The sequence below is a fragment of the Eptatretus burgeri genome, chromosome 4, assembly GCF_056783735.1.
Source record: "Eptatretus burgeri isolate ZD-2024b chromosome 4, Ebu_testis_v1, whole genome shotgun sequence".
Taxonomy (NCBI): domain Eukaryota; kingdom Metazoa; phylum Chordata; class Myxini; order Myxiniformes; family Myxinidae; genus Eptatretus; species Eptatretus burgeri.
The window spans coordinates 7,822,549-7,836,371 of NC_140964.1; the positions used below are offsets into that span (position 1 = coordinate 7,822,549).

The window sequence follows — 13,823 nt, forward strand, 5'->3', positions numbered from 1 at the left end:
GGTCTGAAACCAAATTGATGATCGGAAATCAAGCCATTGGAGAAGAGGAAGGATTTAATGTCTGAAGCGATGATGGATTCCATAACGTTGCTGATGATTGGCAGAAGGCTGGTTGGTCTGTAGTTGCAGGGATCTGTTTTTGCACCTTTTTATGCAGAGCGGTCATGTTTGCTGACTTCCAAGCAGATGGCAGGTGACCTTGAGCAAATGAGAGGATGAATAGAACAGAGAGAGGGTGAGCAAGAGCAGCAGAGCAGGTTTTTCGGACATGTGGGCTGATGCTGTGTGGACCGGTTGCAGAATCAGTCGAGGTTTAACATCAAGCTCTCCACCACCTTGTCAGGAGTAAAGGACACAGAGTTCAGGAACAGCTGGGTGCGACTGGGTAAGGTTGGTACAGAAAGCGATGGGTTTCGGACACGAGATTTTAAAGCAAAAACAGTTTAGGCATTCAGCCTTTTCACGTGCAGTGTCAGCAGTGCGGCCATTTGAGGTAAGGGAGGAGATGGAGGGGGAACATACACCAGAAACAGATTTGATCAGACCCCACTAGGATTTCGAGGAGGGAGAGAGGTTTGAGAGTTCAGACGAGCTTAGAAAGATGTTTTCTGGCTCTCCTGAGTGGAAACACACTTGTTCCGAGCTTGATGGAAGGAACTGAGATTACCCTCAGTTGGGTTTGTTTTCCATGAGGAAACGGCAAGTTGTTTCAGGACAACTGCCTCACCACAAGCTTCAGTGAACCATGTGCGGGAGGAAGGGTAGGACAACTGAAGACGAGAGGGGATAATTCTGTGCATGAGGGAGAGCAAGTTTCTTTGAAAGAATTCCCAGGACGAGTTGATCTCGGAGAACGTAGAGATGTGAGATCGATCTTGAAGTTTAATGGCTGCTTGAAGACCCTGCCAGTCGGCGTAGTGAAATGCCAGATTCGACGGCGCTGAGGTGGTTTCAGACTTTCAGTCCCAATCAGTCGCAGAAGTCTTTTGCTGAAGAGCCATGGTAGGTGAGAGAGGTACCCACCCCCAGCCAACTGACATGATGACAATTTAAGTCACCACATATGAGGAAGAGAGAGATGGGGTGAGCATCGAAGGTTGTCCATGTTTTTGGCAAGCGAGGTGTAAATGGAGTCATCACTGTTTGGTGGACGGTACAGTTCACATATAAACATTAGGTGGGAGTGGAGGGAAAACTGTAGCCAGAGGTATTCCTGAGGGTGTGGGGGAGTGAGGGCAGTTCATGGTGAGTGAGGAATCGAGTCTTTGATGAAGAGAGCAACTCCGCTGCCAGGACGAGGCTCAGGTCTATCATACCAGAGTCGGGAGTAACCAGGGAGAGATAATAGGGAGTCAGACCCCTCTTGAGGGAGGAAAGTTTCTGTTAAACAGATCATGTCCGGTTTGTCAGTGGCAACCTGTATAGAAAGATCTATCAGGTTTGAACAAAGGCTCCGGATATTTGAGGTCCACATTGTTACGGAAGATGGAGGGGAGGAGGCTTTTGGTGGAGGGGATGGAAGGGGGAGGGGAGGACGAGGGAGGATGGTGGGAGGTCGGGAGAGATGTTGACTGTGTGGGGGATTCCAGAAGAGCTTGGGAAGAGGGCCTTATGAGGAAGAGAAAAGGCTCGGTGACGGGATGAAGCACAGTGGGGAGAAATTAGAGAGGTGGCAGAGGGAAGTTGAAGATTGGAGGAGGTAGAGTGATGAGGTGGAAGAGAGAAGGCAGGGGAAGGAGGCAGCTTTGAGAAGGGGGAGATTGGAGGGAGAGGTGAGAGTTGAGGGGGGAGTTTTTGAGAGAGGTGAGAGGGAAGCTTGGAGGAGGAAGAGTGTGAAGGTTGCTTTGAGATGGAGGAGAGAGAAAATATTGTTTAGTTATTGAGAAGAATTCTGGTATTAACACTTCCTGGAGCATTAAATCTTCCTTGGAATTGTTAGATGTGATTCGATGCCTCCAATATCAAGTCATTTTAAGTTTTTGATTTTTCTACTTTCTAAACAAATTTGGATTTAGTACTTATGAGGGATTCACTCTTCAAAGTGATTGACAAGGTTTTTAACTCTTTTAATAAGTTTTTATGTGTCAGGTTTGATAGAACATTCTTTTCCAAAAATACACACTCAAGTTTTCATTGTTTTGATAAACAGAAGTTTAAGGATGATGTTGATTATATTTTATTAAACACTTTTGTGTGTTTTTTGTGGGAAAATGTTGAAACAGGTTCAGGGTATTCCCATGGGTGGGAATTTCAGCCCACCCCCCCCCCCCACTACTAGCGGATACTTTTCTTATTTTCTGTGAATTTTCATTCATGCAGAAACTGAAATTATGGATTAGCTCAAACATTATCACCTACATGTGGTTATATAGATGATATGTGTGTGGTTAATGATAGTTTTTTTGATGGGCAGCTTCACAAGATTTATCCAGATAACCTGATTGTAAACAGGAGTGGTAATGATTGTGCAGTTACTTCATATCTGGATGTGTTGGTTGGAGTTGGACAAAATGGTTTTACTACAAGTGTAGATCATAAAGTTGATGATTTCAGTTTCCTGGTAGTCTTGTACACCTTTCCAGGTAACAATATACCAATTAAAATGGGTTACAATGTCTTTTCATCTCAGATACTTCGATTTGTAAGAATTTGTTTGGTAAAGGATGATTTTGTGGAATGTGCTGAGAAGGTTTTCCCCATCATGTTAAACAGAGGATATTTGGCTGATTGATTGATCAGATCTTGTGAGGTCTTTCGACTCCACATCACCTTTTATTTAAATTTGGTTCGTTTTCGTGTCAACAAGTTCCTGTTGAATTGCATTTGATATAATATAATGATGATTAATTAAATATTTTAGTGAGGCAAATTATTAAATTATTATTATCAATTAAACATATATACATATATATATACATTTATTTATTTATAGATGTTATTAAATAATGGACGTAGTTCGATGAAAATACAATAAATAAGTAAAAAATATCAAATGACCGTTTTTACAGCCATTTTTCCCTGCTGTGCAGGGGTTTGGCTTTTTCTTGAGGCAATGTTTTATGGCCGGATACCCTTCCTGACGCCAACCCTGGTCGCCTCTTACGACACACAGGGATATGGTACACCTATTCTAACCGGGGCATACACCGGGACCAGTACACTGGTACTCATTTCGCCGACCTCGGAAGGATGACAGGCTGAGTCAACCCCCTGGTGTTAATTCAGCAGCCAACGGGGCTTGAACTCAGGACCCTGGGATCCCAAGCCGCCACCCTAACCACTAAGCCAAAATACAATAAATAAGTATTATTTATTAAATACTTGAAAAGAAGCATTAATATAATTTGTGGTGGTTGCTAGGATACGCAGTGTAGCGTGTTAAAATTGGTTATTAATGACAGTTTGAGTTGATGGTTTGATGGAGGTGCGGTGTAATGGACATGTCAACAAGGTAAAGTGTTTATCACTTAATATATTAACATATAAAGTGGTGTATGATTAAAGTTATTCATATGGAGGAATACTTTAAATATAAATGATAAATAAGTTTGTATAAGAATATTGCATTGCTGCATTGATTGAGGTTGTGGGTTCATTGATGTTGAGTAATCTACTGATGTGGACCTGTGATCGGGGTTGTGGATCTGCTGTTTGGAGAGGTTCTGGGATGAAAGGATCGAAACCTCGATGATAAACGATGCCCAGCTGGTGATCCGGCAGTGGGGAATTCAGTAAATTGCTTATAAGTTAACGTTACAACTTCAAATAAAATAGATTTTGTAAGTACTTACCAGTAGTGAGTGTGTGTGTGTGTGTGTGTGTGTGTGTGTGTGTGTGTGTGTGTGTGTGTGTGTGTGTGTGTGTGTGTGTGTGTGTGTGTGTGTGTGTGTGTGTGTGTGTGTGTGTGTGTGTGTGTGTGTTATTACGTCCGAATTCCTTCTTGGGACCCATGAAAAATGGTCATTTAGGTTTTGCATTTAATGGCACAGTTTTCCACTTGTGGCATAAGAGGGTCGTAGAAGGACATACTGGTTCATTCACATCATTTTTTGTTGTTGTTGTTGTTGTTGTTGTTGTTGTTGTTGTTGTTATTACATTGCTTGGCGTTTCGTGGAATGCAGATCTCGGCGAGGGAGGGTACCAGCTCGTCGCCTTGGCCTCAACAAGCTCTGGGAGTGGTGCCTTGGCCTGATGCAGCTCACATCAATACCTTGGCGCGTGGTGATTGGTCGCTTGGGACGCATGGGCCATGGGGAGCTAAGGGGTGAGCATTCCACAAACTCTTCTCCAGCAGATTTCCTCTCTCCCCTCTCCCCCCCTCGCACTCTCCCATCTTTCGAATGTTTTTCTGTAGCCTTTGACATTTACTCATGGGTTGCTTTGCGCTTTGCTCACCGTCTATTTCCCGTCAGACTGGAGCATGTTGCTCGGCCGGCGATCCCTCCAGTCTTTGAGCTTGCGTCTGAAGGAAACTTGCCGCCAGTTGTGTGGGATCTCTGCTGCAGACTCGCCCGTCATTCTCAGTGCCTGCCTCGTCGCCATTGAGCCTCAAGGTTCATTTTTCATCATGCCAGGTAGTTTTTTCCAACGTGGCACCAAACCTTTAGAATATTGTATTAATGGCATCGCTCCATCGCGTCTCCTCTGTCCAAATGAACTGTGCATGAGGAATTTCTTCCAAGTGAAAGATTTCCCCTTTTTGTTTTAAAATCTCTTGATGTTGAGTTGAGCATGGAGGCATAAAGAAATATAGAGAATCCATTTGTGGTGGGATGACTGAATATTAGAAATGCATTTTACATCACCTGATGTTACAGTGTGGTTTGATGTTCCTTTCTTGTTCTCTTGATGTACAGTATTTACGTGGGTCGTTATTCTACGTGTCGTTTGTTCTTCTGGATGTTTTTCATTTTCACTCATGTGTTATTGCCTGTGGCAGCACACTTTATTCATGTAATCGGGTTACTTTTATACCTCGTTTACACATGCACTTTTTATACTTGTTTAAAACCAGCTTCACCGTTGTTATTAAGTTTACCCAAGTTCAGAGCCAGTGATTTTCTGTTTCAAAAAAACCAAAAAAACTACATTCTATCTCGAAAAATAAATCCCGTTTTGTGTTATCAATGACACCATGGAAACCTCAGCTTGACGCCATGGAAACCAAGTCCTTCAATATCATTGATATCTCCTGTGATAAGGCTGAGTCTATGGGCCTATCACTTGGCCATCGCTAACAGGTCGGTGCTCTCTGTCTTCTTCTGCCTCCTTTCTGTCTTGCACCCTCTTCCCTTTCCATGCTCTGCCCTTTCTAAGAAAAAAAGAAGGTACTGTACATACTTTATAAACTATCTAACATTGCAAATAGTACGTACTTTTGAGAAACGTGTGTGTTGTTGCTGTGGATTGGCCCTGTTCTGCTGCCCTGCATGAACAGGGCAGCAGCACGGAGACAGCCGATCGACCTCCTGGGTGTGACCCATTTATTCCTAACATCCAAGATGTTGTGGTGTGGGGTGGGGTAGGGAGAGGAAGAGGAGTGGATGGAGGGAATGGGCCAGTTCATGTAGACCGATCGGTGCTATGATTGTGACCGCGCTTCCCTGATGAATCCGGGCAGCAGGAAAGAAAGAGTGCGGAAGGTTTGGCCCCCGACTTCCATTGGGGGGTCCAATCATCACGAATATGACCCCCGATAGTTCATGCATGTGTATTATTAGTACGTACTTTATCGACTGACATACTCTCATTCTTAGCAGTACGTTTTCGTAGTATGTACTATATAGACACACAACCCTGATAATATTCCACCATTAACCACACCCATATACTCCATTGGCCCTTGTATTCTTCTTCTTCTATTCTTCTATTTTAGCTCTGATTGACCCTTGAGCAAATATCTGGTGGTCCCGCTCCCATCACACTGATTGGTTGTAGTCTTCTCGCACACTCCTCTGATCCGTTCCTATTCCTTTACAAACGAATGCAGTTTTGCGTGATTTTACGGAATGCTGTTAAGCTATTAAAATTTAGATCAGTTTGCACCTTCCCACGATTAAACGCATTTAATTGGTGTTTAAACCAGGTTCATAGCTGAAACCAATTTTGAGTTAGTCTGTCAGAAAGAGAAGGAAAATAGGACTGTGCATCCTGAAGCTCACCTAGATCAGGAGCAACAGTCACTCAACCCCCCCCCCCCTTAGACCACCTTGGGCCCTAATTAGGGTATCCAGTTTATCAACTGGATACCCTATTGTTATTCTTCTGTTTATTTATTATTTTTCTTTTTCCGCCGGCATTTTGCACCCTTTTTCGCTTTAAAAATCATTTTCTCTGGGAGACCAAGTCCGATCGACACAAAATTTTCACCACAGTATGTATCTTTTTTGATAGCACACTCCCGTTATAAGTATGACGTCATTGGTCACGTGGTGCGGGCGCCATCTTGAAAAAAACGATAAACTTTGGACCTCTGTATCTCAGAAACTGTGCAATGGAAAAATTTTTTGCTTGATACATTTTACGAAGCTCCCTATGGGGAATCCGTGTGATTTTTCATGACATCATAGGTGAAACGATATACTGGTGAAAATTCGTCAAGTAGAACGCCGTATAGGAAAAATCTGAAAACTTTTGAGCATCATCTACGCCTAAAGTCACCAACGAAAATGTTTTTCTTGACGTCATCGATGACGTAATTCGGCCGCCATCTTGTTTTCTAGTGGTTTTTTTTTAATCTTCTTTTCCAGAAGGGCTGGACAGATTGAGGTGAAACTTTACAGATATATTCCCCTATAGGTTCTCTTTCAAGTTTGTTAATTTCTTCTTGATTGGTCACATGGTTTGGCGGCCATCTTGAAAAACCCGAAAACCTTCAAACATCTTCTCCAGAAGCGCTGGTCCAATGAAGGGGAGATTTCACAACTGCATTCGGGAGATGTATGCGATATAAGTTTGTTAATTTCGAATTGATAGGTCACATGCTTTGGCTGCCATGTTGGATTTAGGAAAAATATTAAATAATGTTTTCTCTGGAATTCCTGAAGCCATCGAAGCGAAAATTTGCAAGTGCCTTCCTCCCTCAAGTCTGCATACATGGTAAAAAAATTTTTACCTCAGAAGTCACACGGTTTGGCGGCCATCTTGGACAGAAAAATAGACCTTATCCGATTTACACGAAACTTCACAAACTTGTTCGAGTCGACGATGGAAGCAGAATTTAAATTTATGATATCATAGGTCACAAGGTTCGGCAGCCATCTTGGATTGAAAATGAATAAATTTTTGAAATCTTCTTCTCCAGAAGGGCAAGACAGATTAAGACGAAACTTCACAGATATATTCCCCATGAGGTCCTTTCTCAAGTTTGTTAATTTGTTCTTGATTGGTCACATGGTTTGGCGGCCATCTTGAAAAAACCCAAAAACCTTCAAACATCTTCTTCTCCAGAAGCGCTGGTCCATTGAAGGGGAGATTTCAGAACTATATTCGGGACAGGTCGGCGATATAAGTTTGTTAATTTAGAATTGATAAGTCACATGGTTTGGCCGCCATGTTGGATTTAAGAAAAATATTAAATAATGTTTTCTCTGGAACCGCTTTACCTAACGAATGGAAAATTTGCAATTATCATCTACCATCGTGTATGCACGCATGGTAAAGATTATGACAACACAGGTCACATGGTTTGGCGGCCATATTGGATAGAAAAACGCACCTTTACCGATCAACACGAAACTTCACAAACGTGTTCCAATACCCAGTTGGAAGCAGAATATAAATTTGTGATGTCATAGGTCACATGGTTCGTCAGCCATCTTGGATTGAAAAATAATATCTTTAAACGTCCTTTTCTCTGAAACAGCTGAACAGATCCAGGCGAAACTCCACCACTATGACCGCCTCTCCATGACGAATAAAAAGTTCTCACCCCCTTTTGAGTACGACACGTTTGGCAGCCATAGTGGATTGAAGGAAAAATATTAATTAATGTTTACTCTGGAACTACTGCATCAATAAATGTGAAGCATCAACTTTATGGTGGAACAGTCATGCGGAATGACGGTTTGAAATTTCAACGGAATGGGGCCCAGGGTTTGGCAGCCATGTTGGTTTTAAGAAAAATATTAAATAATGTTTTCTCTGGAACTGCTTAACCTAGCGAAGCCAAAATTTGGACTTATCATCTAGCATCGTGTTTGCACACGTGGTGAAAATTAAGACGTCACAAGTCACATGATTTGGCCGCCATCTTGGATTGAAGGATAAATATTAATTCATGTTTACTCTGGAACCGCTGCTTCTATATATACGAAACTTCATATTTGTAATTAGGCCGAGATGTGAAACAAAAGTTTAAAATTTCAACCTGATCGGTCATGCGGTTTGGCAGCCAGAATTATTTAATCATTTGAATCTGTTCGCCAGTAATAAGGAAATTGAACGCTTTGTGCTGCCCGGTTCGTAACTCGTCTGTTCCGCGCCGTCTCGAAGCAGGCCTGTGTTTGTATCACCATTAAATTATGTTTTCTCTGGCACCGCTTATCCTATGAATGCGAAACTTTGCGACTATGATTTAAGTCTCATGTTGTATCAGTTGTGTCAAAGGCGGACAAATCTGGGTACCCAGTCATCACTGCCAGCAGTTATAAAGTGGCAGTTCTAGTTATTTTTTTATTGCTGTGAACAAACTTTGGTACATCATGGGTGATAAAGGTTGTGGTCAAGTTTCATCTAAATCATGTCTGTCGTTTCAGAGAAGAGAGCAAATACCTATTTTGGGGGGTCAAACTCCCCCCCCCCCCACGTAGACCCCCTTATTGAGCGCAGAATTTGATACGGTCAATATACTTTCGTTCAGCATCAGATATGAAGCTTGTGGCCAAATTTTATCAAAATCGTGTGTTTGGTTCAAGCGACGATGATTGAAGTGTTCACTAACTCACCAACTGACTCACCAACTGACTGACTCACTCACTCACCTACGGATACTGCTCAATCACATCAGCTCGCTGAACTAAAGTCCAGGTGAGGTCAAAATAATCATAAGAAGAAAAAGAATGGCAAACGGGAACTTTTGGGTCTCTCATTTTTCTTGTTCAACAATGATGTCCCAAAGTTAAATTAGTGTTATTGGATGGGGAATTCTCTGCAGATGACTCGTAGCTAATTTGATTTATAGGTTTTTAAGTTGCATTGTAGGAGATTTTTTTTTGACGATTTATGTTGTATTAAGCCACTGGAGTGTCCGGGCCACCTGCGCATGGCAATGTTTGTTTGAGAACAGGGTTTCAAATCTGGGTATCAGAAATTAAGCGTTTGCCAATAAGGCTCGAACACGGAGTTGGAAAATGAACGTTTGGGAATTATGTTTGAAGAATAATGAAGGTTTGGGAATGAGATTTGAAGGAAAATGAAAGTTTACTAATGAGGAGGAGTACAATGGAGAAGGTTTTACCTGTAATCATCGACCCCGTAATCGCGGCCCATGCAGATGCCGCATTTTCACCACGAACCAACGTATCGAACAACTCGATATTTTCGCCCAACGTCATAACCTTTCTCTGCCCTTTGGCACAACTAACTTTGTCTATCGCTTTACGTTTGGGCTCATTAAAAACGGTGCTCGAGAAACGCCACACGGCTCGTAATGGGAGATAATCGTTCACGCACGGGACGGGACGTAAATCTTTCCTGCTTGGAGAGCAAGCAAGGTACGACATGACGTCCTCCTGAATCATCCTGTCTCGTCGATGTTAAAAAACATGCTCCATTATACATCCCTTCGCCTCGATTTGTTTTTTGAGCTGCGCATGAGAATGCGTGTTTAAGAACGAGGGTTTGAATCCCGGTGCAGGAAATCAAGTGTTTTGTCAATAAGGTTTGAATACGGAGTTGAAAAATGAATGTTTGGGAATTAGGTTTGAAGGATAATGAATTTTTGAAGGATAATGAAGGTTTATGAATGAGGAAGAGTACAAGGGGGAAGGTTCTACCTCCAATCATTGACCCCATAATGATGGACCGTACAGATGCCACATTTTCATCTGGAGCCAAGCAATTTAACTCGATCTTTTCACCCAATGTCGTAACTTTTGTCTGCCTTTTGGTACAATAACGTTGTCCATCACTTCACATGTCGGCTTATTAAAAATGATGCGGGAGAAACACCATAAAGCTCGTAATGGGAGGTAATCGTTCATGCATGGGCCGCAAACGATGACTCATCTCAGCTCAAAAATCCTGCAATCACGGAATTGGAGCACAATATGTTGCCCACGATTGGTAGAAACCCGCGATAGTAAAACCCACGCTATTGGAGGGTTCACTGGATTCATTTAAAGTCAATGACATCAAACGCAGCAACCCCTTTTATCAAAAAAATTTACTTTTTTTTCATTTTTTGCCTATAAATTAACACTCCCCTTGCGCAGGTGACTGAACAACACACATACATACACACACACACATTCTCTTTTATTTTTTATTTTAATTTTTTGCTTGTGAATCAACATGGTAACATAGCGCAGGTGACTGAACTGCGTACGTAATACCTCGTCGTTCACTTCACCTTCCCATGTCGCTCATACTGCACTGCTGCATCATAAAAACATGTGTGTGAACACCATGGGGACGCACCGCAGGTCTCTCTCAAAATACCACCCGCCGCTTGCAAATTTCACCAGTGGCTTCGCTGATTATGAAGAGGGAGTGATCTTCTTTTTAAGTTTTATCGCGATTTCAGAGCGATAAGGCTTCATATACACCGTGAGCCCAAACATAACAGCGGTGAACGAAGCCTTCAGGTAATCCATAATACTACAATACAGGATGTGGATTTCCTGCTCTCTTTTAAAAAATCTCAGAATGGCCTTGCAGAGACGGCAATGCTTCTGGTTCAGATGGTCTAAAAACGTTTGGCAGATCCTTAATCTGGGTCCGTCATATAGAGGGAATTTTAAAAACAGATTGTTCAAATCTTTGGGTTTTCTGCAAGTATTGCAGGTTCCAGTAGAGTGACACCCTATCCGATGGAGGTATGAATTAAGTTGACAGTGCTGTTGAGGGATGACAGCCTTGCTTAAATAAATACACTAAGTTATAAGAATCAGTAATTTCTTAAATTTTTCAGATTTTACTCCAGATTTCAATACTTATTTAATTCACGACATCCGATTCTCAAATCCGTAGCCAGATTTTGATGATATACTCTAATTACTCTGTGAGAGGTCATCGTGGCTCCAAGGCAAGGCATTTTTGAGCAAGCCGAAAAAAAGGACACCTTTTGGACCCAGCGATGACAGATGGCCAGCTGACCAAGACGGTGCACCGCCATTTTGGTAAGGCTTATTTTCGCTTTTTTTGTGATGGGCACCCCCGAAATTATCTTCAAAAGGGGTGTTTCAATTTATCCAAACATGCAGTTTTCATTCATGCACTCCTTTGGCATTCGTTAGTTTGCATGCAAAGTTTTGGACCATGAGGTTTCATTGTTATGGAGGGGACACACACACACACACACACACACACACACACACACACACACACACACACACACACACACACGCAGACAGAACCACACTCACACTCACACACACACACACACACACACACACACACACACACACACACACACACACACACACACACACACACACACACACACACACACTTTTTCAACGATTGAAGGAAACGATCGTCGATGGACTGAAATCTTCAAGTCTCACCATAAATGTTCAATTGTGTTCAAGTCAGGACTTTGACTGGGCCACACAAGAGCGTTTATTATATTATTATTCAGCCACTCCAGTGTGGCTTGAGCTTTGTGATGGAGACCATTGTCCTGATGAAATGTGAATCTCCTACCTCGTTTCAGATTCATGGCTGACTCGAGCAGGTTTTCTCCTGTACCTTGCACCGTCCATTGTCCCTCCTATCCTGATGAACTTGCCAGTCCCTGTTGATGAAAAACAGTCCCTTAACATGATACTGCTACCACCATGTTAGGCAGTCGAGATGGTGTTGACTGGATGAGGTGCAGTGTTAGGCTTGTGCCAGACGTAACGATTTGAATTTAGATGAAAATGTTCAATTTTTGTCTCGTTTGACCATCAAACCTTTCTCCACATGCCTACAGTATCATGAAGATGCTTTTACGCAAACTCCATACGAGCTTTTGGATGCGTCTTTTTCAGTCATGGCTTCTTTATTACCAACCTGTCCATGGAGGCTAGCTTTGTGATGGGAACGGGATGATGTGGATAGATTGAACACTGACTCCAATCTTGGACATAGAACATTGCAGATCTTTCAAAGTTGTTGATATATTTACAGAGACATCCCGAACTAGTTTCCTTCTTGCCCGGCTGGTGAGTGTGGATGGGTGACCTGATCTGGGTCGAGTCCTGGTGGATTGATCCGTCTTCCACTTCTTCATGATGGATTTCACCATACTCCAAGGGATAATGAATGACTTTGAAATCTTCTTATAACCCTCTCCTGAACGGTGCTTCTCCACCACTTTATCTCTGACTTCTTTGGAAAGCTCCTTGGTCTTCATTTTTGCCTTGATGGTTGACCAACTGAGTTGCACCTTAAAACTCCTTCGATAAGTGGGGGAGATTAATTTTTAGCTTATCCGGAATTTACATTCCAGATAAGGTATTGTCATCGCGCACCGTCCGTCCGTCCATCTCCTTTTTCAACTTTTCCGGCCAAACCACTGGGCCGATTCGGCTGAAATTTTGCAGCAATGTTCCTCTCCCGACTGGTAACAGGAATTGCAAAGCTCGTTCCGGTCACATGACTTTAAGTATGTCAAAATGGCCGACTTGGTCAATGTTTGGGAAAATTGCGTAAATTCCTTCAAGAATCTTCTCCAGATCCACCAGTCAGAATGCTTCCAAATTTTGGTTACAACATTAGGACGGGGTCCTGATGTTAAATTGTGGATGCCATGCTGATCACATGACCGGAAGTGAATCAAAATGGCAGTCTTGCAAATTCCTTCCAAAATCTTCTTCTCTCAACTCACTTGTCAGAATGCTTACATATTTGGGTTGCAACATTATGGTAGAGTAGGGATGTTAATTATATTGTGGAAGTCATGCGGATCACGTGATTCACATTTTATCTACATTTTTTTTTTTAGCTTTATCACCTTGGAGTAGTTTGTGAAGACGACATATTCAAGAAGAAGACTCAATAAGTTTGATTTGAAAGCATCCTGAAATAAGCTCAGGTGGCATCAAAATGTGAAAACTTTTGAGGGGTGTGTGTACACATCTGGGTTATGAGAATGTGTGATTTCCTCAAATTCAAAGATTAATGTAATCCCTTTGGCTCAAGCTAAATGATTATCTCTGTTTTCCTTCAGTAATTTTATGTAAACAAAGATGGGAATCTGTCTTTATAGTGCACACTGCAACACATGGATTACATGATAATACTAGTATGTTACTATCCTCCTCTCTGTGCCAAATTGTCTTTCTGAACCCACTGATGGTTAGCTCATTTTCACATTAACGAGTCATGCTGTCTCCCACATGACACAGATTCAGTGTCTACTGGCTCGGTGTTTGGCCGGAGTACCACTCTGAACCTACAGACATCTCAGCTGAGCACGCCACAAGATGCCTCTTGCACTCACATTTTGGTATTTCCCACCTCAGCCACCACACAGGTCACCACGGTCCCCTGCAACAACGAGGTCCTCGATGGTCTTACTCCTGGTATGACATGACGTACATCGATTACCGCCAATAATGCAAACAGCATCAACCGGTCATGTATGTTGAAACTTAAACGGTGTTTTGTGGTGTCTG

At 42.4% G+C, this 13,823-nt stretch overlaps 1 protein-coding gene across 4 annotated transcripts in view; it reads left to right on the forward strand.

Annotated features, from left to right (window-relative positions):
* LOC147027425 (mediator of RNA polymerase II transcription subunit 13-like) overlaps window positions 1-13,823 on the forward strand; it is a 197,126-nt gene that overhangs the window by 166,898 nt on the left and 16,405 nt on the right. For all 4 annotated transcript variants that reach the window (XM_085876794.1, XM_085876795.1, XM_085876796.1 and 1 more), the window contains 3 exons: window positions 4,122-4,264; window positions 4,413-4,574; window positions 13,554-13,730. In XM_085876794.1, the coding sequence (XP_085732920.1) occupies window positions 4,122-4,264; window positions 4,413-4,574; window positions 13,554-13,730 (482 nt within the window). The remainder of the gene's footprint in view (window positions 1-4,121; window positions 4,265-4,412; window positions 4,575-13,553; window positions 13,731-13,823) is intronic.